General features: G+C 34.1%; 1 protein-coding gene across 11 annotated transcripts in view; it reads left to right on the top strand.

The window, feature by feature from the left end:
- Nucleotides 1–21933, top strand: part of LOC123536806 (rho family-interacting cell polarization regulator 2-like) — a 107064-nt gene that overhangs the window by 59889 nt on the left and 25242 nt on the right. For 9 of the 11 annotated variants that reach the window (XM_053528706.1, XM_053528705.1, XM_053528701.1 and 6 more), the window contains 2 exons: nucleotides 1121–1192; nucleotides 20370–20739. In XM_053528706.1, coding sequence (XP_053384681.1) covers nucleotides 20381–20739 — 359 coding nt within the window. In that variant the 5' untranslated portion in view covers nucleotides 1121–1192; nucleotides 20370–20380. Of the gene's footprint in view, nucleotides 1–1120; nucleotides 1193–18373; nucleotides 18689–19575; nucleotides 19740–20369; nucleotides 20740–21933 lie in introns of those variants that run through there. The other 2 variants (XM_053528702.1, XM_053528708.1) reach the window with 2 other exon arrangements.

Below are 21933 nucleotides of genomic sequence, written 5' to 3' on the forward strand. Positions count from 1 at the left end.
CTGGTCTTTCTATTTGTGACTGTGTTTGTTTCTACAAAATAAGTGACAAAACCATCTTCCCTGAGTCAGTTGTAGTTTGTAAAAAAGTCATAGTAACCTTTCTATTTCTTTTTACATATTACCAGAACACCAAAGACTCTGGATTTTGTGTTCAGTAGGAGAATTAAAATGTTGGAAGGAGATAAAAGGATTGCATATTTCTAGGATTTTATGCGGTCTTTAAGTCTGATTCTGCTGTTCGGGGTCCAAGGTTCTAAAACTGTGTTTTTAGACCAGTCTGAAAACTATAGCATCTGATTGGTTATTTCTGAGCACATCTATGAAATTGACCAATGGTAAGGCTGCTTGCTGAGACTGGTCTTATGTTGCAGTTTTTAAAAAATAACATCAATTTCTGTGCTTTGAGTTAATGATTTTCAAGAATAATTATATTTATTGCCTTGGAATTGGTTGAAAAGACATGTTTGACAGACTGATTTAGTGTAAGGAAACTTTCATATACAGAGTTTTCCTTCTTGAAGAGTCTTTGTGAATGTAGATTTTCAAAAAAGTTTCCTCAGATATTTTGAGAATTTTCAAAATAAGATAAAATTTCATTTAATCATGAAGAGTAATGATTTTTCTTTGGTGAAATGAGAGAAATTAATGAAAATTTGTATGGTTAAAATCATAAATCAAAATGGTAATGTTGTACCCTGCCTGTGTGAAGTGCAGGAACATGTTAACACACAGATGGATAGGCAGATTTGATGATAATCTATATAAATCAGTGAAAAAGTGTGTCCTCAGGTTCTTGTTTTGCATTGTTTTCTTGAGACCTGTTTCCATTTAATGTATTAATGAGAGTGTTTGAAAGTGAAATGATAGTCAAGTTTGGATTTAGAAGATTATTGAAATACTGCTTTAAGTGTTAGTAGACCCTTTTTTTCATTATATAATATATGGTATATAAATGTTATGTGATTTGAAAAGACACATTTTCGGACAATTTTCGAGATGGCATTCATTTTAGATGGCTGCCTCTTCGAATTTTTATCACTGAATTTTTTTTTATTTATTTATTTTTTTTTGCTGTAAAAATGTATATGGAAAATTTCAAACTTTGTATTGTCTCTTTCAGGAGGTGAACTAAAGGTACTACGACGGTCAGGGACACAAGTGAATGGAAGTCATGGTGACATTAGGCAACCAGGTATTACTTTTGAAATACTTACCGTATTTTCCCGAATTAAGGCCCCCCCTCTAATTAACGCCCCCCACCCGTTTTGGAGGGGAAAAAAAGTCAACAAGAACGAAAAAAAATCACCTACCTCATTTTTATAAGTCCACATAATAAGTAATTTACAGTTAAGTATCCAATGTATTAAGAATTAAACACACTTTTAAACAGTACGTGTACCGTAAATCCAAAACGTTTATACTATGTACGGTACGTATCCAATCATCAAATAGAAAATTAAACGGTAAATCCATTTTTGATTTGTTTTTGCACCACCCGCGCACAAGCTTCCTGTCGACTTTAAACAAATTTGCGGCAAAGTGTTAGCCTTTTCTTCGGCAGTTTTAATAACTTTTAATTTAAAAGCCGGCACATAAGCAGCGTGTCAAATGACTGACATTGTGTATTACAGTACCCGCATGTACTAAGGAAAATATTATCGGAGTACACAGCTGTTTGGGTATGATGGCGTAATGTGTAATGTCGCGAGCGTGTCACGGAATACATGAGGTACCGTATTTAAATGCATAATTTTAAGACACACTGCATTAAATTGGATGCCAAATAATCACGTTTTGGGGGAATTAAACAACACAGAAACACTTTACACTTGGTTTGAACAATGTTTTTAAGTTTTGTAAAAAAAAATATTTTTTATTTTTTTACCTCAAATGAACGCCCCCTCTTTGGAAAATGTAACGCCCCCGGGGGCGTCTATTCGGGAAAATACGGTACATACAGAAATAATACACTGCATTTTATATTGTCTTTACAGCTTGAAAGATTTTCACAAAATTAGCATAAATTATTTGCCTCACCCAAACAACATGCAGAACAAATGACCTGGGTCACTAATATCGAGGTCAAGAATATCAAGGTCAAGGTCAGTTTTCAACGTCAAAGATGAAATAGCTTAGATTCTATTCCACTCCATATTCTCTAATTAGATGGAATGATCTAAACATCGATTTTTAACCTCATTAAGAAAAGATGCAGAACTCGCAGAATGGAGTCATAAGATTTAAGGTCAAGGTCATGCTTTGAGGTCAAAGGTCAAATAGCAGTTGTGGGTTTGAGCCCAACTGGGGTCAGGACCATGCTTTTTCATATGATACTAGCACTGCTTTTTTTCCAGGAAAGGGACTCAAGAGTGGTTCAGATAAGCTTGAAGTTTTCACAACAATCAAGATAAAAGAATTAGTTTAAACAGAATAACTTAGATTTGTACATGCTCCATATCTTCTTAACAGTTGAATTTGATTTCATAAAACTAGTGCCGGTTGTTAACCTCATCAAGATGACTTGCAGGGTATACAACCCACAGGTCACTTGTTCCAAGATCAAGGTCATACTTTAAGGTCAAAGATAATAAGCACAGCATTTTACTTTCCGGGTATTGTAGCAGTATCTGGAGGTATTAATCACCTTTAGTGATAGCTCTAGTTTGTTCAGAAGTAAGTAATAAAAAATGGTAGTGACACAGCCTATATACCTTGCATCTGTTAAAGGGAGATAATTGGTAAAAACTAACATACAGTAAAGTATACTGCTCTGTAGTATTCTAAGATTATGCTTTAAACTTAATTTAGTCACTAAATTATTAATTCTTTGCCATGATATGCCTTAATTGACAGATTTAATGAGGAAATTGATGCTATTCCCTGTCCCTGCTTCCTTTCCAGAGAGCCCTCCTCCCCTCCACCACCCCCAAGCTCCTACTGATGTTTACAAACAATGCTTTAAAAGTAGTTTCATTTGTAAAATGTTAATTAACATACAGTTTGGAATGTGTATTTGGGCAATATTTGACCTACAACTTGGGAAAAAAAATTGTTGAAATGACAGTTGTCTGCCTGGAGGCACAAGATTTAATGTATGTAAATTAAAGATTCAAGGTTGATACTGTTTGGCCTGCACAACATTGATGATTCATGCTGGGATAAAACTTAACTGCTATGATCTGTTGCTAACTAAGTGCAACTTAAAATTTTTTCCCTGTTCCTTTGCATTTTCGATTGATTTTGTCATTTTGAATTATTTTCGGTTTATTTCATAATGGTTCTCTTCTTTGAATTGTCTGCCTTGAAGATCCGATAGAAAATATAATAATTTAGTTAAATATTCATCGAGATACAATGGGTGTACTTAATTTGACCTGTCTTAAAGTGGCTTTTTATCCACCACTTTCATATACATAATATTATTGTCCTTGTAGCACCATATGGACAAAAATACTTACATAGTTTATCACTTTTGTTTCTGATTTTTAGCTCACCAGAGCAACAATTTTAAGTGCTCATGGTGAGCTATTGTGACAGGTCATTGTCTGGTGTCTGGTGTCATCAGGCGTGTGTCGTGCTTTAACATTTGCCTTGTTAACACTCTAGAGGCCACATTTTTGACCGAATCTTTACGAAACTTGGTAAGAATGTTTGTCTAGGTGATCTCTATAAGGCCAGTTTGAAACTGGGTCATGTGGGGTAAAAACTAGGTCAGTAGGCCAGACCAACTTTGATGAGCTATATAGGGCCATCATGGCCCTCTTGTTTTCTATACTTTTTGTGATTCTAAGCTTATGTGATTGACAAGGCTTTGTTCTTACCTCATCAGGGTTGTGTGTACCCAACATGCTTGTTGGCTTCTGATAAGATTTTGGTTTAAGTTCACTTTTCATGAAAACTTTTGGAGCTTTAGCTTTGGAACTTTGTATGCTTCTTAACTGTCATTTATCAGAATTATGGCTTTTCCTGTACTTTGAACATTGGTATTTATTGTTTTAAATTCTTGTTTATATTCACTATTCTTGCAGTTAAACTTTTAGATGAGTAAGAAGGTCAAGAACCATAACTCTTGTCTTTCATATTGCCTGATGTCAAGCATTTACAGATGAGCGTGTGAACGACTAGGCAGTGCTCTTGTTATTATGTCTCCCACACCACTGTGATAGAAGACATATTGATTTACTCCTGTCTATGTGTGAATGTGTGTGTCCGTGTGTCTGTCTGTCACAAATCTTGTCTGCCCTGTAAGTGGAACAGTTCTCATCCGATCGTCACCAAACTTGAACAAAATGTGTTTGCCAATAAGTCCTTGGCCAGGTTTGATAACTAGCCCAATCCGCCCAGGCACTTCAGAATTATGGCCCTTGAATTACAGAAAATCGCTTTGTACACAGATGCCAGTATCGGCATTCAAAGTCATTTGTGCATGGTTGACTCAGATACATAACTATTCAGATGATTAGGCAGTTGTGGGAGACGTGCTTTTCTCAAAAGCAGCTTTAGTTCACTTTTGTATTACTGTTCACATCAATGTACCACATTGTTTGTTGTGAGGTTGAAAAGTTTTTAGCAGAACTTCATTAATAAAATGGAAGTGACATTATGTAGATCTATGAGGAAGATGAGATTCTAGACTTGTGTGTAGGCAGAATTATACTGGTGAAATGGATGAATTTAAAGCCCTGTAGATTTCTGCTGAATGAGAAAAAGCAGAAATCAGTTCAAAGCCGAGTCTGTTATTGGAAGGCATGGGCATCAAAGTTGATAAAAGGTATGTTATCAGATGTAGGCCATGCATTTTAGGAAAACACACACGGAAGAAGTCTCTGAGGAGATGCCGAAGTTTCAGATCAATGGAAAATCACCCAAATTTGGTGCCACACACTGTCATCTCCCATTAATTACGTGGAAGGTTTGTGGTCGTTTGGTCGCTCCACGATTTTTGGCTTCTGTCGATGAAAGCTTGTCAATGTAACAGTGACTGGGAAAGAATTTTTGTCTATGGGACAATGTCTCGTCTTAATAAAAAGTTATGAGACATTTGAAAATTTTATGTGACATTCGGAAATTTCTATGAGACAGTTGCAACTTGTGTTCTAGGAATCAGTATCTTTGCAGATTAAAGTACCTCTTACATGTGATAGTAACTTAACACTGTGACAGCTTCACAGCTTTATTTTCAATCATTTATGAATTTCAAAACAATGGCAAATAAAGTAACATTTAATACTTTTCAGACTTGAGTGTACGTCATTTAAAAAACCAACACAAAGAACCTTACACCTAACCATAATACTGTTTTTATACACTTTAAAACAGCTTTATCTTCTAAAGAGTGTGATTGTTGGACTGCCTGCTGAAATTCAATAGCAAGTTTTGGTGCCTCAGTTGCATTAACATGGTCAGAGGGAGCTTCATGTCTCGTCATTGATCATGATTGATGTGGTTTTATATATAGAGCAACCAGTTAAGATAAGATAAGATAATATTTATTTAACGTCGGTTATACATAAAAGTTACAAAATAAGCTTGAAGCTTATATCCGACATAAAATTGTTTTTCTTCTTGTTTACAGTATAAAACACCATCAGATTCATATAGCCAAGGCAAGAGTTTAAACCAATTAGACTGAATTTTTCTAATGTGTTTTTAAGTAGATGCAATTGTTTCAGGCTCTGACTGACTAGACTTTTCTTGATCAACCTCGGTAGGCTCGGTCTCGGATAATGTCATTTTTCGGTGCCTCGTTATTGTTGACATCCTTTTGCATAAAATTAAATGGTAACTTCTGTTGACCTTTAATGGGCAACAATTTTCTCTTTCTGGAGGTCATGCTTGAAAACTTACATAAAAAACGAAGACTAGAAAGAAATATTCTCCCAAAACAAACGTTTCTTAATACCGGAAGCGCTTTCACTACGCGCACAAGTTACGTCCCTTTACATCAGATTCGTACTCAAAAATATTCGAAATTTCGTCCTTTCGCGTTTTTATGCGACGCAGGGCGCACCAGTGCTTAAACTCGTGAGACATTTTTCATTTTTATGTGACTATGGCGCATGGCGCATGGGTTTCCCAGTCACTGATGTAATAGTATTTTGCATCAATACAAACACAAACCCAGTGTTTAGACCAGAAATTGGTGGCAGAATTGGTCCAAGAATTGCGAGCACTAGAGTATTAAGGTATCATTTTTGTTAAGTAAACTTTCGAGTTAATTTATGAAAGAAAATGAAATATTCTTTTGACACACAGTATGAATGTAAGGGAGATTACTCTTCTGTTCATTATCTCATAGAATGACCTCCCTTCATTATTTTTTGCACTTGTTGATATCTGGCCAATTTCAAATGAAATATGTTCACGTATAATGGCAAATAATTGCACTTGAATAAGTTAATAAAATTACGTTTTAATTTTAATGTATTTTCAATAACAAGGCAATTTAGCATATGCTGTAATACTTGAATAGTATATTACTTGGAGCTGAATGCATTAAAATCGAAGTTATATAGTTCAGTTAGTTCTGTGAACAATTTTAAGGTCTGGGAAGAAATTTTATTATGAAGAATTGTTATAATGACATATTTTTTTTTTTTCAAAAATATCAAGTAGAATACTGTAAAATCATTTAATTTCCTGGGCATGAAATTTCGTGGTTTTGGTCAAAACGGCAAATTTCGTGGGGATATGAATTCGTGGATTTCAACTTTTGAACTTAAAATGAATGGGAATTTCATTTGTTTATTGGGATTAAATTTCGTGGATTGACTCAGCAATGAAATCCACGAAAATTAGTCCCCCACGAAAATTAATGATTTCACAGTAGCTCTTTGAATTGCTAACTGTTTGATTATTTGTTTTGTAAATTGATGTGGAACTATGTATTTCCATTCATTTAAACCCTCATTTCACAGAACATACAATCATATCATTTCATGGGCATAATATTGTGTTGTTTCAGCTGCCACACATACTGTTTTCACAAACTTTGATGTATAGTGTTTCTTTTTAAGAGTGTAACAAAATACCTTAATTCACTGTATCATGATACATGTAGTCTGGCAATATGCATATTGCATCATAGGCCTGTTTGTATGCAGAATGTTGAGTAAAAAATAGAAACATTGAATGAAAACAGTTGTGTGAAAAATAGTAAATAAACAAAATGTATCATTTAAAAAAATATTCTTTATTTAAACTTCAGTGCAAAATTTCAACTACTTTCCAGATGTATATAGTCACAATAGTGCCATCTGAAAACACAGTCAACTTTAAAATACTAGACTCAGAAGATAAATGAATCCAACCCAGGGCTGTTACAAAATAAAGAATTAGGTATCCTCTTTAGTGGCCTTTAGTCAGAGATCAAGTTCATTGAATGCATTTACTTAGACCACAATTTATTCAGCAAAAAAGTAATAAAAAATAAACACCTAAAGTTCCTCCAACTGGCCTGAGTGTGAACCTGAAGAGACTTCTTCACATTTGAATGTGACAAGTTACTCACATTCTTGGCATGAGAACATTATATTTGACAAATTTGCCCTTGTAAGACAAGTTTCTTTACTACAACAATTTACGCACATTTCAGGTAATAAACATTTCTGTCCCACTTCAAAATTGGCCAGGTAAGATGTTTGCTCATTTAGATATTTAGTTTCTTTCCATTTTGTTTTTTTGATTTAAATAAAGCCTTATTGTGCAGCTTATTCAAATTGATATAATTTGAATTTTGATAAAAATGCCATTGGAAGAGAAAGTGTTGAAGAAACGCCTTCCTTAGTCAATAAATAATGCCATTGGAAGAGAAAATGTTGAAGAAACGCCTTCCTTAGTCAATAATAATGCCATTGGAAGAGAACGTGTTGAAGAAATGCCTTCCTTAGTCAATAAGCCATTGGAAGCGAAAGTGTGAAGAAATGCCTTCCTTAGTCAATAATGCCATTGGAAGAGAAAATGTTGAAGAAACGCCTTCCTTATTCAATAATAATGCCATTGGAAAAGAAAGTGTTGAAGAAATGCCTTCCTTAGTCAGTAATAATACAATTGGAAGAGAAATTGATTAAGAAATGCCTTCCTTTGTCCTTGGTCGATGATAATGCCATTGGAAGTGAAAGTGTTGAAGAATCGCCTTCCTTAGTTGATGATAATGCCATTGGAAAAGAAAGTGTTGAAGAATCGCTGCCTTAATTAGAAATAATGCCATTGGAAGAGAAAGTGTTGAAGAAATGCATATAATGCCATTGGAAGAGAAAGTGTTGAAAAAACGCCTTCCTTAGTCAGTAATAATGCCATAGGAAGAGAAAGTGTTGAATAAACATCTTCCTTAGTCAGTAATATTGCCATTGGAAGAAAAGGTATTGATAAAATGCAACAGAATGCCAGTGGAAAAGAAAGTGTTGGTGAATGACCAAGTCATAGTCAGAAAAAAAAATGCTAGTGGAAGAGAAAATAAGTTAAGAAAAACCTTCCTAAGCCTGAAAAATAGTGTCCATGGATGAAACAAATCTTAAAATTGCAGAGGTTGATTAAAAAAAATGTTAGCAATGTTTTGATGAAAATTGAAGAGACCAGGGGCAGGCTCATAAATATGACAATATTGTGGTAATCACATACAAGTATTATGTGACTGATATGAATATTGATATTTACATTTTTACGATTGTTTTATTTTTTAATTAGGTCATTGATGGATATGATATTTTTTAAGGGACAGGTTGTCATGCAAAGATGTTTTTTATGTTATTGTTTTCTCTTCTGTCTGTCAGATTTTGATAATGATATTTTGTTTTCTTATCAGCAGTGATCAGTTTTTGTTTACGGAATTCTAATTTTTTGATTGACAGAAAAGGGTAGCAATTTATCTTATCACTAATTATGAGATATCGAATATTATTTGTTTTTCATTTTTTCATCAGTAATCTATCCAATTTTGACACACATGCACAAGATAGGAACATCATTAAATTGATTTCCAATATGAAAAAAAATAACAACATTTATGCATGATATTATACCATTTAAAGTTATCTATAAAATTACTTACATTGACCCCCTTCTTATTTACCAAAAGAAATCTAAAAAATCTTGTCTTTTTGCAACAGTCTTAATTAAATCTATAACATTTTGTGTCAATTTTGACATATTCGAAATTCATTTTTGCAAATTTGCAGTATTTCAAAGTGCTTTAGCACTTACTAGCTTCTACTTTAAATACCTAATTATAATGCCACAGATCAAATGTCAAAATTATGTTTACTTTCGACATTTTCTTCATTCCCGATTATCATCATTGATGACACGGAGAGTCACGGACCACCATCTATCATAATTATAACCTATTATTGAAACGGACTACGATTTTTCAAACGCTGTTGTTAAAAGTTCGTCAGATTGTAATTATGGTCTCAGTTACATTGTCAAAGTCACTGTTGATTTCGTCAGCCTCAGGGGCCGAGCGGTTGGTCATCTACCTGCCAGCAATTATCTAAGGTGTGACCACAACTGCGATGACACTTCATTACAGAGTTGACAAACATTGACTTCTGTTTTAACTTTTCGGAGTATACTAGATTTTTTAAATTTATGTTCTTATGATGTTCTCATGGATTAATTGAAAAAAAAAATAGTGATAACAGTGGATTTATTTCTTTAATATTAGTTTTATATTTAGTAATTTAATTGTTGCATTAATAGAAGTGTTGGGAATTTGATTTGCTTGATCAGCAGTTTATATCGAGTCGACTTCCATGATGAAGGTTTCTTTTGAGTTTCGGAGGATGAAGTCGAAGAAGTTAAATGAATGATAGAAATTTTCTTCATAAATAGTCAGATAGTTTTAAAATTATTGAATTGTATTATGTTTGTATTTTCTATTCTCTGTCAGTCCGTGAGATGATAATAATTCATGCAGATATCTTTGAATGCATTTTGTTGATTTATTTTATAAAAAATTTAGAAGCATGTTAATGGCTGCGTTTGATTATTAAAATTCTCAGTTATCGGTATGTAACCACAGAATGTCTTCATTTATTATTAAGTCAGTAATTCAGTACTGGAGTTTTGATTTCGTTTATCGTCCTGTTTATCGTTTCGTTTATCGTCACAATAAAAATAACGTATTATAGATAATAATTATAGGCAATAAATATTTGCTGCTCTAACAGTAAAATGACAAATTTGTGGGGATATGCCGTATAATGTTTTGATATTTTCGTAAGATACACAGGTGAATCATTTAATATTTTCTGGATGATGTATGATAAAAATATAATACCCATGATGGACCGGCAATTTTCTTCATAAAAATCATCATAATTTTACTGTCATAGATTGAACAATTTGGTGTAATGTAAGGCTTGATACAGTATATAAAAGTTATTGAAGTTTCATTTTATTGCCCATCGCAATACCGATACTTAACGAGCTTGACGTACGTATTTGTTACCTAGAAACTGTTTTAATGACACTTTGGAATGACGATGACAGCCTTGTACTTATGTGATATAATTTTTGTCAATTACTCATCATGTTTTTTTTTTTTTTTGTTAAGTTCATATTTACTATTTATATGGAAAATATGATGATATGAAGATTTTCTCTAATGATTTTGTTGCATATGTAATTAATGTGGCATTCAGTTACTGAGTTTGCTTGTCATAAATCAGCATTCTGCATTTTTGCCATTGCACTCAAATATTTAGAGGTAGGAGCTTTTTGTGTAGGTGGGCACTCTAAATGTCTGTTGTTGTTCCTTTGGCTTCTTAAATGACTTCTTCTTTTGGATAGGTTGAAAAACTTTGTCTGTAGCTGCAGTATATATCCTTGCATGGACCTCTCTTGACCTCTCTTGACTTTATTTAGAAGGTTCTGTATGTTTTGTAAATGTTAACTAAATTGTATCTAAGAGACACAATATTTTATTAAAATGGTTCTTTTCACAAAATGTTATCATTTTGATACGTTCATCTGAAAGACGGGACATATTATGGCGGGTGGGCGGCATCCACAGACTTCGTCCTTAGCATTTCTTCTTCATGCATGGAGGGATTTTCATGTAATTTGGTACAAATGTTCACCATCCTGAGGTAGATTGCCATGCACAAGAACTAGGTCCCTACGTTTAAGGTCAAGGTCACACTTAGAGGTCAAAGCTCAGATTCAAGAAGACTTTGTCTGAAGCATTTCTTTTCATGCGTGGAGGGATTTAGATGTAACTTGGCACATTGTTAACTGTCATAAGACGGAGTTTCATGTGTCTAAGGTCAAGGTCACACTTAGAGGTCAAAGGTCAGGTACAACATGACTTTGTCCAAAGCATTAGGATTTTGATGTAACTTTGCACAAATGTTCACCATCATGAGATGGAGTGTCATGCACAAGAACCAGGTCCCTAGGTCTTAGGTCAAGGTCACACTTAGAGGTCAAAGGTCTGAGGGGTTTTGATTTAATTTGGCACAGTTTAGCTCTTGACGTGTGTATTTTGTGACTAAGGCACCCTTGTTGTTTAAATTGTTTAATTACACTGTACATAGAGCTTAGTAGATAATTTACATAGAGGTAGGTATGTTAAAACAGAAAAAGAGAAATTTTAAACCCTTCTTCGTCTGTGTTAAGATTTAATCAGGTGATCAGCTTAGGGTCCCATAGTCTTAGACTGTTTTTTTATGTCTTGATTGTTTTAGACATTTTTATTGAGTGTTGCTTTCAGATGAAGATTGGATTTTAAGAAAGGGGACAAATATTTAATATAAGAATATTCTTTTGGTGACAGTTCTAATTCGTTTTGTTTTATTTATTTATTTGTTTTGGCATTTTTGTGATGTTTTCTTTGTGTTGAAATTGTGGCTGCTGGTAAAGTCCTTTATACTGTTCTTAATTATTGTTCAGTTTGGTTCTGCTTCTGGTGTTGTACTGATTTCTCATAAAGCCTTGAACAGTAATGTTTCCTGTTCTGGAGTTAGACATACAATGGTATCGGGTAGCAAAATAGTCATTATTGATAGTGCATGTAATGTTTATGGGGGCTAGGACTGCTCATTGTGAACAAGCCCATTTTTCATTGATGTAATTATAGATTACCCATGTTGAAGTAAAGTCAGGAGTACCCTTAATTGGGTATTAGGTGAAAAATGATCATTAAATTGAAATTAATACTTTATCATGAGTTGAAAAGTTCAGCATTTTTTGCCAGTATGATGATACTGATAATCAGATAGTATTTAATGACATCTAAAAGTGAACATATGTCCAACCAATGGATGTTTATCTGAAAATAAACAAATTTAGACACACATTATATGAGCCACGCCATGGGAAAACCAACATAATTATTGGCTTTGCGAACAGCATGAATCCAGACCAGCCTGCGCATCCACGCAGTCTGGTCAGTATCCTTGCCGTTCGTTTTCAAAGCCTTTAACAATTAGAGAAACAGTTAGCAAACAGCATGGATCCTGACCAGACTGCACGGATGCGCAGGCTGGTCTAGATTCATGCTGGTCGCAAAGTCACTATGTTGGTTTTCCCATGGCATGGCTCAATTATTAACACCAAGCCTGGCTGGTTCAGAATACTATTTAACAGACTATCAGAAACATGTTAAGATCTGTCATATCTCACCTCTGAAAGTGTTATATATATATGTGTGTAAGTTGTCAAAATATCTCATTTTCACAAAGTTTAACGTATCATTGGTCTGATTATCATATAAATGAGATCCTATTAACCAGAGCTGTTTTCTGTTCACCATCTTAATGAGATTTAGAGATTACAGGTAGACATTAAACTTAGCTGCAGGTTTTTTCTTCTGTTGGACACATGATAGTATCTTGAAACTTTTGACACTTTCAGCATGTCCTCTTTCATTGCCATGGTCAAACAGTACACCATACCTATAAATGGACAGTTCACCCATATCAGGTATAATGAAGCTGAAAACACAATTTTGTCACCTTAATTCCAGAAGCATATAACTTCATTTCTTTCCTTTTGAGAAAAACGCGTTTATAGATCTGACTGGATCTTAAAATGGGTGACCCACCCACTTAGCTCAGTAGGTTAGAGCGTTGGTCTACGGATCGCGGGGTCGTGAGTTCGATCCTTGGGCGGGGTGTATGTTCTCCGTGACTATTTGATAAACGACATTGTGTCTGAAATCATTAGTATTCGACCTCTGATTCATGTGGAGAAGTTGGCAGTTACTTGCGGAGAACAGGTTTGTACTAGTACAGAATCCAGGAACACTGGTTAGGTTAACTGCCCGCTGTTACATGACTGAAATACTGTTGAAAAGCGGCGTTAAACCCAAAACAAACAAACAAACATAAAATGGGTGAGTTATGGTAGACGTTTGTGGCACAGAGATTTACCCTTTTCATGTTAGAGCTACATGTATATATTGTAGAATAGCGCATGTTGTAGAGCGTTTGGAGACAAATCTAATGATACCAAACACAAATGAACTTATATGCTTCTGGATTTAAGGTGACGAACATTGCTGACGTGTTGAAGGACCTGTACCTAATTCTTATTCCTGCCAATACCAGCAAAATATAATTGATTAGGCGTAGATGGAATTGCTTATAAAGGGTAGTAGTTCACACATATTTGTAAGTTTAGTGGTTAAGACAATATCAAATGGTTTATTTCAAAGGTTTAATCACTCATAATTGACATGCAATAACATATTAGCTGCATTTGTTTGCCCACAAACTCCTTGTGAATTTGTTAACCCACTTATCTAACCAAATTGTATATTTTGATGAACCAAAGGGGAATGAGTTTGGCCTAAAAAAAGTTATATTTTATTATGTGGGACTTTCTGGAAAATATTTTTTGTTGTCAAAAAATGATTACAAATAAGGGGTTATGCCTTGAGAGCATCAGTAAAAGTTGATTTTTTAACATCACCGACCATGTTTAAAGCATAAAAAGTGCAGTTTTGCAACTTTTTGTTAAAAAAATGAAAAACAGATTCTTTAAGGCCATAAACACATTTAGGGTCAAGCCAAAAGTTTAGGGTAGGTCGACATACCAGAAACAAACAAAAATCTTTTTAGGCCTTACCACTCCATTCAGGTTTTGGAGTGAGGGTAAGAACCACATTTGAATTAAACATAGTTTTGCAGTTTACATAGCATATTGAATACAGTAAAGATTTATTTATTTGTCAAGTTTCAGAAGCATGAGGAAATGTTAGGCAATTATAAATGACTCACATACTTCTGAAGATCCTCTTAGTGGGTGTGGTGTCTTGTGGCATGAGTTTTTCATGTTTTGCATGCAAGACAGAATTACTAGTTTACTATCTAAAGCTTTATATCAAAGTTAACCAGTACTTAGTTATTATGGGTGTATTGGAAATTTTCAGTGATTTCTATCTGAACATTGTTTGGTTTTGAAGAATTGCTTGTGATAGTGATCTCATTCTGTTAATTGTTCCTAACATACTGCAAAATGTGGATGTTGGTTGTCAGATAGAGTGTTTGAATGAAGTCTTTGGTGAGATTCAGAAGTGAGAAGACTGAAGAAATTGTTTATGGAAGAAGTTGCATTCTGGGTTAATTATTTATATTGTTGACAGTTGTTCTGATTATGTTCCTTTCTTTTGATGTTTGTTTAGAATTTTGATCATGGAAAACCAGTCTGTCAGTCTTGATTACTGCAGGCAAGGCAAATATTGGACCTGTAGAAATAAGTGATAACATGTGGGGCAGTTGTGCCTTAGATGTGGAGAGCAAGATACTGGTATAGAATAAAGAAATGCAAAAACAAGGGCAATGAAGGTTGGACTTAGGTTAGGAATGCCATGCGTTTCAGCTTGTGCATTTTTAGTTTGTTTTTGTTTTGTTCACAGCTTGCATAAAGTTACAGCATTGGACAACAGTTCCTTGTTGATGCAGAATGTGTAAACAAGCATAATAGTTTGTAGAAAAAATTGTGACAAGCAACGCCTTACAATAACGGACCTGTATTAGTGTAAATATGCTTGGGGGAGTTGCTTCTTCAAAAGATTTTAGACTGTTAACAAGAAATGTTCTTACAGTGGGAACTTGTATGTGCGTACCACCATGGGTGGTGTTCCCGAGATGCTTGCTTTGATCTTAACTTGTTATGTAGCTTTTTACAAGGAAAATTTAACAACAAGCACTTTTAGGAGAAATAATTAGTTCAGTGCTATTTTTAGTTTGAATACCAATGCACTTGTCATAGAGTAAGAAGGGATACTGTAAATAATAATATACTTGCTGTAGTTGCTTTCAGGACTCAGTTCTCAGATACATTTAGACTGCCCCTTTAAGCATTAAACCACACAGTCTTGGTCCTTGATAATGGGCAGACATCTTTTGTTTTAGGGTGAGATACCCAAAGGTTAAGGTCAATGGGCAGATGGCAGTGTTGTCTATTTGACACTTGCACTATATCCCTTAATTCAACTGCCCTAAATAATCTCACACTTAGCGTGTGGACTTGTCTCCTTTGGAAGAAAGTCAGCTGTTGGTTTAGGGGCTCATAAGGTCAAGGTCACTGGAGGGGATAAAATCTGTCCCCTAAAAATGTTGTAGTTCTTCCTTGTATATCTTTGTTGTGTTACTCCATAACCTTCCATAGTTTTCACAATACACACTCCTTCTACGCCACTTTCCTCATTTACAAGCCTTATTGCACTGAAAATAAAAAATTGTAACTTAATTTCTACAGTTTTACATCAGATATACCAAACATGATTATAAAAATCTTGCCAGTGCTTGCAATAACACCAGTTGCAGAATGCAGCTTTGTCATTGGTCATTTTATAAGGTTATTCTCAAAATTAACCAATCACATACCAGAGCTCTCAAAATTAACCAGTCACATACCAGAGCTCTCAAAATTAACCAGTCACATACCAGAGCTCTCAAAATTAACCAGTCACATACCAGAGCTCTCAAAATTAACCAGTCACATACCAGAGCTCTCAAAATTAACCAGTCACATACCAGAGCTCTCAAAATTAACCAGTCATATACCAGAGCTCTCAAAATTAACCAGTCACATACCAGAGCTCTCAAAATTAACCAGTCACATACCAGAGCTCTCAAAATTAACCAGTCACATACCAGAGCTCTCAAAATTAACCAATCATATACCAGAGCTCTCAAAATTAACCAGTCACATACCAGAGCTCTCAAAATTAACCAGTCACATACCACAGCTCTCAAAATTAACCAGTCACATACCAGAGCTCTCAGAATTAACCAGTCACATACCAGAGCTCTCAGAATTAACCAGTCACATACCACAGCTCTCAAAATTAACCAGTCAGAGCTGTAAGACTTGTCCCCAAACTTGGTATTATAACCTTGGCATCTCTATGGCCAGCTACGTGATCAGGAGCCAAGACTTAGTTTGGTTTGAACATAGATTTCTGGATTAAGCTGCTACCGACATTTCTCATACAAGGTTAAAGTAATAAAACAAATATTTCCAATTATGTTTGCCATCTACACCCACCCACAAGATCAACATACCCAAGATCAACAATAAGAAATGAGAAACTAGTTCCTCTTTTGAGAGGTTTCCTAGTGTATTCAAATATTATGTTTTGTGTCATTGTCCAAACACTGAATACAGCCATTGTAATGCAATAGTCTAGACCTATCAATAGAATTATCATTACATCTATTAGATCAAATATCAATAATGTTTACTATTTGTATAAAAAGTGCAAAATTATGTAATTCTGGAATTTATTGCTATTTATTTAACAGTTTATAAGAGTTCAAAGTAGATGCTTAATAATGATATGGTAACTGTTCAAGGGCATATAACTCTGTATAATCAATTACTTTTCTGGTTGAAAAAGAATGTTTTTTCTGCTTCAATAGTTTTTCATTTGATTTAAAAGCTGCGAATAATGATGATTGTAAGTTTGTAATTTATACCAAAACATTTTATGCCCGAAAGAAGAAAAAAAAATTGCCAAGATTTTTTCCGTTGATAAAGAAAATGTTGTTTTGTGTAAGAAATTGAGAAAGTTCAATTACTACTTCATTGAACTAGTGATTATTGAAGGAGCAAATTAATACCAAAGAAGTTTGTAAGAGGATTTTTTTCTTGGAGAAGTCCTAAGTGAAAATATTGATTTTGATGGAATAAATGAATCGATAAGACTGTGAGACTATAAATTTGGCTGCAACAGGTTCTATGTTCATGTCTTTTGTAAAATGGGGGAAAAATTCTGACTGTTATTGAAGTGTAAAGAATTTTGCAGATGTGTGACAGTGAGACATATGTTTTTTTATCAGATACTTCAAAAAGAAAGTCTTTGTGTCAATATAAAGGTGATAATTTGATTAATTGCCATTTTCTCTGGTCATTAAATATTGATGATATCATTATTCTATAATGACTTTTACAATGTTTTGATTACTTAATAAAGTGGTTTGTCTGTTGCAAAAAAATGTTAAATATTTTCTGTTTTTAAAGTTTTTTTAAGGTGCTGCTGAGCTTCTAAATAATATTTTTTGAATTAATGAAATTTTAAGGCAAAAATTTGATGTGTTTTAGGTATTTGTATTTTGAAGGACTGTTGATAAAGCTAAGTGAAGTTCAGAAATTTAACACCTGTTTTGGAGTTACATTTGATTGTGTTAGGTTTTGCTATCTGTATGATATAAAGCAGGATACTTGCCGAAATTTAACACCTGTTTTGGAGTAACATTGTGGAATGAATGGAATTCGACTTCTTGTGGATTACTGTTGCATAGATTACAATTTATGTGTGACAGGATTAACTTGTTTAGTGCGAAGATAAAAATAAGACAAACAGCTTTAATTTGTATGTCAGCTCAGTAATTTATTTGGTTTAAAGAGATTTGCTCACATTTGTTGTTGTTATCTGGTAGAAGTAGAGTTTAATTCTGTACACAATTTTGTTTTATTAAAAGTTGATAAAGCGTTAATCCTAATCAAAAGATGACACAGTACTTAGTTTGTTACTGTGTTTAGAAAGAATTTTGGTAATCCAATGTTATAAAAACCTGCTTGTGATATATATTATGCATACCTGGCTTCATTAAATTGTTGATATGTTGCAATTGATGGTGCTTTTGATGGTGTTCTTGTGCAGTCTAATGTGTGGATGTGAAGTCTGGGGATTATTTTAACTGAGCAGCTTAATCTCCTAGTTTCAAGTTTTTTTTTGTGGTTGTTTATAGTTTCTTTGTAGTTTTTAATTATGAATTGGAAGCCATGACTGATTTTCAAAACAAATAAGTCCAAGGTAAAAAATTAAATGTTACCAGTTGAAATTATAGGGAAATTTTGTTTTAATATTGTTTTAACTTTCATCATTTTTGTTCAGGTGTGATACAAAAGACATCCATGTAATAAAAGTGACAATAGTTATTGCTCATTATAAATGCAATAAAAAATGAACAATGACAGTTAATTAATGGCATCTAATTGACATTTAGAATTAAAAGTAACAATTATATGTTAAGTTGACTTGGAAATATAAGGTTGGAAATGTGAAGAAGAAAAAAAATTGTGTGAACTTACAAAGTGTTTAATTTGTTCAAAATTAATAAAAAAATGAAGACAATAACAACAGGACCAAGATTTCTGTACCTGCCAGGAGGTAAAGGAAAATTTCTGCACATTTATCGCAGTAAGCAGATACCGTATGGGGAGGATTTTAGACGTAAGAATGAATTTTTTTTTTTCATTTTTTTTTAAACTGTTCTATTTGGTATAAATATATGTCAAAAGGAATGGTGTTGCCATGTGAAGTACTGTTTACTAAGTGTTGGTTGGTTTCTTAAAACCAATTCAATTACCTATATACCTTCCCCCCACCCAACCTCCCATCCCCAAATCCCCTTCCAATTGAACTTCATCTTTTTGTTGAGTAAGTTGTCACAAATATCCTAAACTAAATTAGGAAGTCAGGTATTTTTGTTGTTTTTAAACAGAAAGGAAATATATACTCTAAACTTATTTTGTCAAGAGTCACAGAATTATTAGTTTAAGGGAATATGTATAATTTATGTAGTTTTGAAAGATTAAAATATTAAACTATTGAAATTATAATTGTGTGAATATAATAGCGAAATGTTTATCAATAAAATAAATCCAGATAGGTACTTTTCTTTTATACCTGTGTATCAAAAGATTTTCTCCATTAAGTCGCATTTTAAAATGTAGTACATTATAGGGCAAAAACCAGTAAAAGTTGTTAATTTGTGAAAATGTAATTTTATACCATTTGTCAGTGCATTTCCCTGATATGAATCAGACTGCCAATATTACTTCTTTTTCATAACATTCCTAATCGTGCCAATGACATTCCCATCTTAATCATTTGCGAATAAGAATGAAACGTAAAATCTTGTAGTATCTTCCCATATTTTCCTTTTCATTGCTTGTGTGACTTTTGACCTATATACACACAGTCGCGTGGATTTTATCAAGGAGTAAACAGCATGAATATCATGTTCAAACAATAAAATTTCAAAACATCGGTTTTAATCATCCGTGCCCGTTTTAATCATCCATCTATTGAACACTCATCTTAAAAATATTTTCAAGTTTTTGTAAATAAGTTAGATAAAATATTCAGTTACATTTAAAGTTTATCATCATTGGCAAACATTAGGGTCTAAATTTGCATGTATTGTGATAAAAACTTCAATCAAATAAGATATCGGTGACGGACAGTTTTAAACTTTGACACAAATTGTTTCCCTATACAGGTAAGGGTTATTTTAGTTACAACAAAATTTCCTTACTGTGGGACGTTATTTTTGGACAATAAAATTTCTGCAGAAAAATCATTACAAAAAGTTACGGAATACTATTTTTAAGCGTTTATATGAATAAAAGGATGAGCGGTATAAGGTATAAACTGTTTATAAAGTTTTTAATTAATATTATTCTGTCGTAAGTGCTCATGTGGTCAAGTTTTTGTGTTCTGCATGGAAATTCTCTGCCCAGTATCCTGGGCTTGATTGACTGGAAAACCCACTGCAGATACCAGTTTATTTCATGAGCATATCCTTAATATAACAATGTGACACTTGGGACTGTTTATTGTGTTTTATTAAGGTAAAATTCAATAATTTCTAGTTTTTTGGGGCGGTTATTATTTGTTTCCTATATTTTTAATTTTCTGGGGACATTTCAACTCTGTCCGGGACACCAGAACCAGCATGTCATTTCTGGGAAGTCCTGGATAATCCGGGACGTATCACATGTAAGATAACTTAAGAAATAAATTACTTCTCCCTTTATTCATTATTGCACTGTCATGTAACATGACAGAAATACTGAACTTTGCTTGCTTTTACTTGTATGTCAAACACTTGTATTTTTTCTACTTTCAGATTTTCCTTCAATGACAAGGAAAGAGTCGCCACAACAAAATGGTAGTCGTGACTACATATTCCAACGCACAGTTCATGACATTAATAGGGGGCGCCCTAAGTCGGCCATTATCGTAACACGGAGCCAGTCTTTTAACGGCATGGCTAATCAACAAGCTGTGATGGGCGGGAGAAGAGAAAGCCCACAGGGAGTGGTGCTGGGCGAGTCTTTCCGGCACCACAGGGGATCTCCAGCAGTACAACCACCAAGGGCTGCTCCAGGCAGTAGAGGCGCTGTTGGTTTCAGTTTTAAGAAATCTCCTAAGGTGCCAAAAGTTCCACGACCCAACAGAGCTCTTCTAATGTTCCAGAGTGTGAAAAGGGGGATCAGGTATAGCATAATTTATTGCAGATTTTTACCTTATAATATTTTAATGAATCTGCATTCCTAATTGAAACAAAACCTCCCTCATTTAATGTTATTTGCTTATTGCAGTATATGGACATGTTATAGAAAGAATACCATAGGCTTCTTTACTCTTTTAAACATTTTACATTTTCTGAATGACTTGCAGGTATCGAGTTTTGACTATAGCGGCAAGCCATTCAATAAATGAGCCGTGCCACGAGAAAGCCAACATAGTGGCTTTGCGACCAGCATGGATCCAGACCAGCCTGCGCATCCGCGCAGTCTGGTCAGGATCCATGCTGTTCGCTTTTAAAACCTGTTGGAATTGGAGAAACTGTTAGCGAACAGCATGGATCCTGACCAGACTGTGCGGATGTGCAGGCTGGTCTGGATCCATGCTGGTCGCAAACCCAACATGAGGTTGGAAATCAATTTTCAGTTTTTGTTTTCAAATATTTAACTTAGCAATAAATATGAGCTTATAGGTCGTGTAGCACGAGCTATGACTTGGCAACTTACACAAGGATTCGCGTAATAATGTTTTATGTACGTATTGAAGCAATCTCCTTTGGTTCAGTGAAAGTGTTGCACACACACATCTGTAAAAAAATTTATCGGTGATGGCAAGATTATACTGATCTAGAATTCTCTACTTATTTTTGAGTTATAATCATACAAGATTATGAGTAATAGTAACCTTAGACTTGTGTTGCCGTGACTATGTAATCTCACTGACCTGCCTGAAAGTAATATTGACCTTTGACTGGTAATTGTCTGAGGTTAATATCTTAAGCCAGGTCGACAAAAGTACATAATTGAACTCTGTATGAGTCTATAGTTACCAAATAGTTTCATTGAGTGTCAAATTAATTAACATTGTTTTGTATAATAACTTTATGAAAGTGTCCATGGGAACAGTATGGATCAATACCACTAGGTTCTGATTCTAGTGATACGGACCCCTAGTCCCCTACTTCTAGACAATACTTCAAGGGATTGCCTAGGAATATCAACCTCCTTTTATCAGGGAGTGTAGCTTATTTATAGCAAGTGAAAAACAAAATAAAATTAGAACAATATTTACCATACACTTGAATTCTCCCAGTGTTTACTCAAGTATTTATATTTTCTTACTAAGTGTAAATAACCAAGAGGAGCTCCAGATAAATCAAACTA

The sequence above is a fragment of the Mercenaria mercenaria genome, chromosome 17 (assembly GCF_021730395.1).
Source record: "Mercenaria mercenaria strain notata chromosome 17, MADL_Memer_1, whole genome shotgun sequence".
NCBI lineage: Eukaryota > Metazoa > Mollusca > Bivalvia > Venerida > Veneridae > Mercenaria > Mercenaria mercenaria.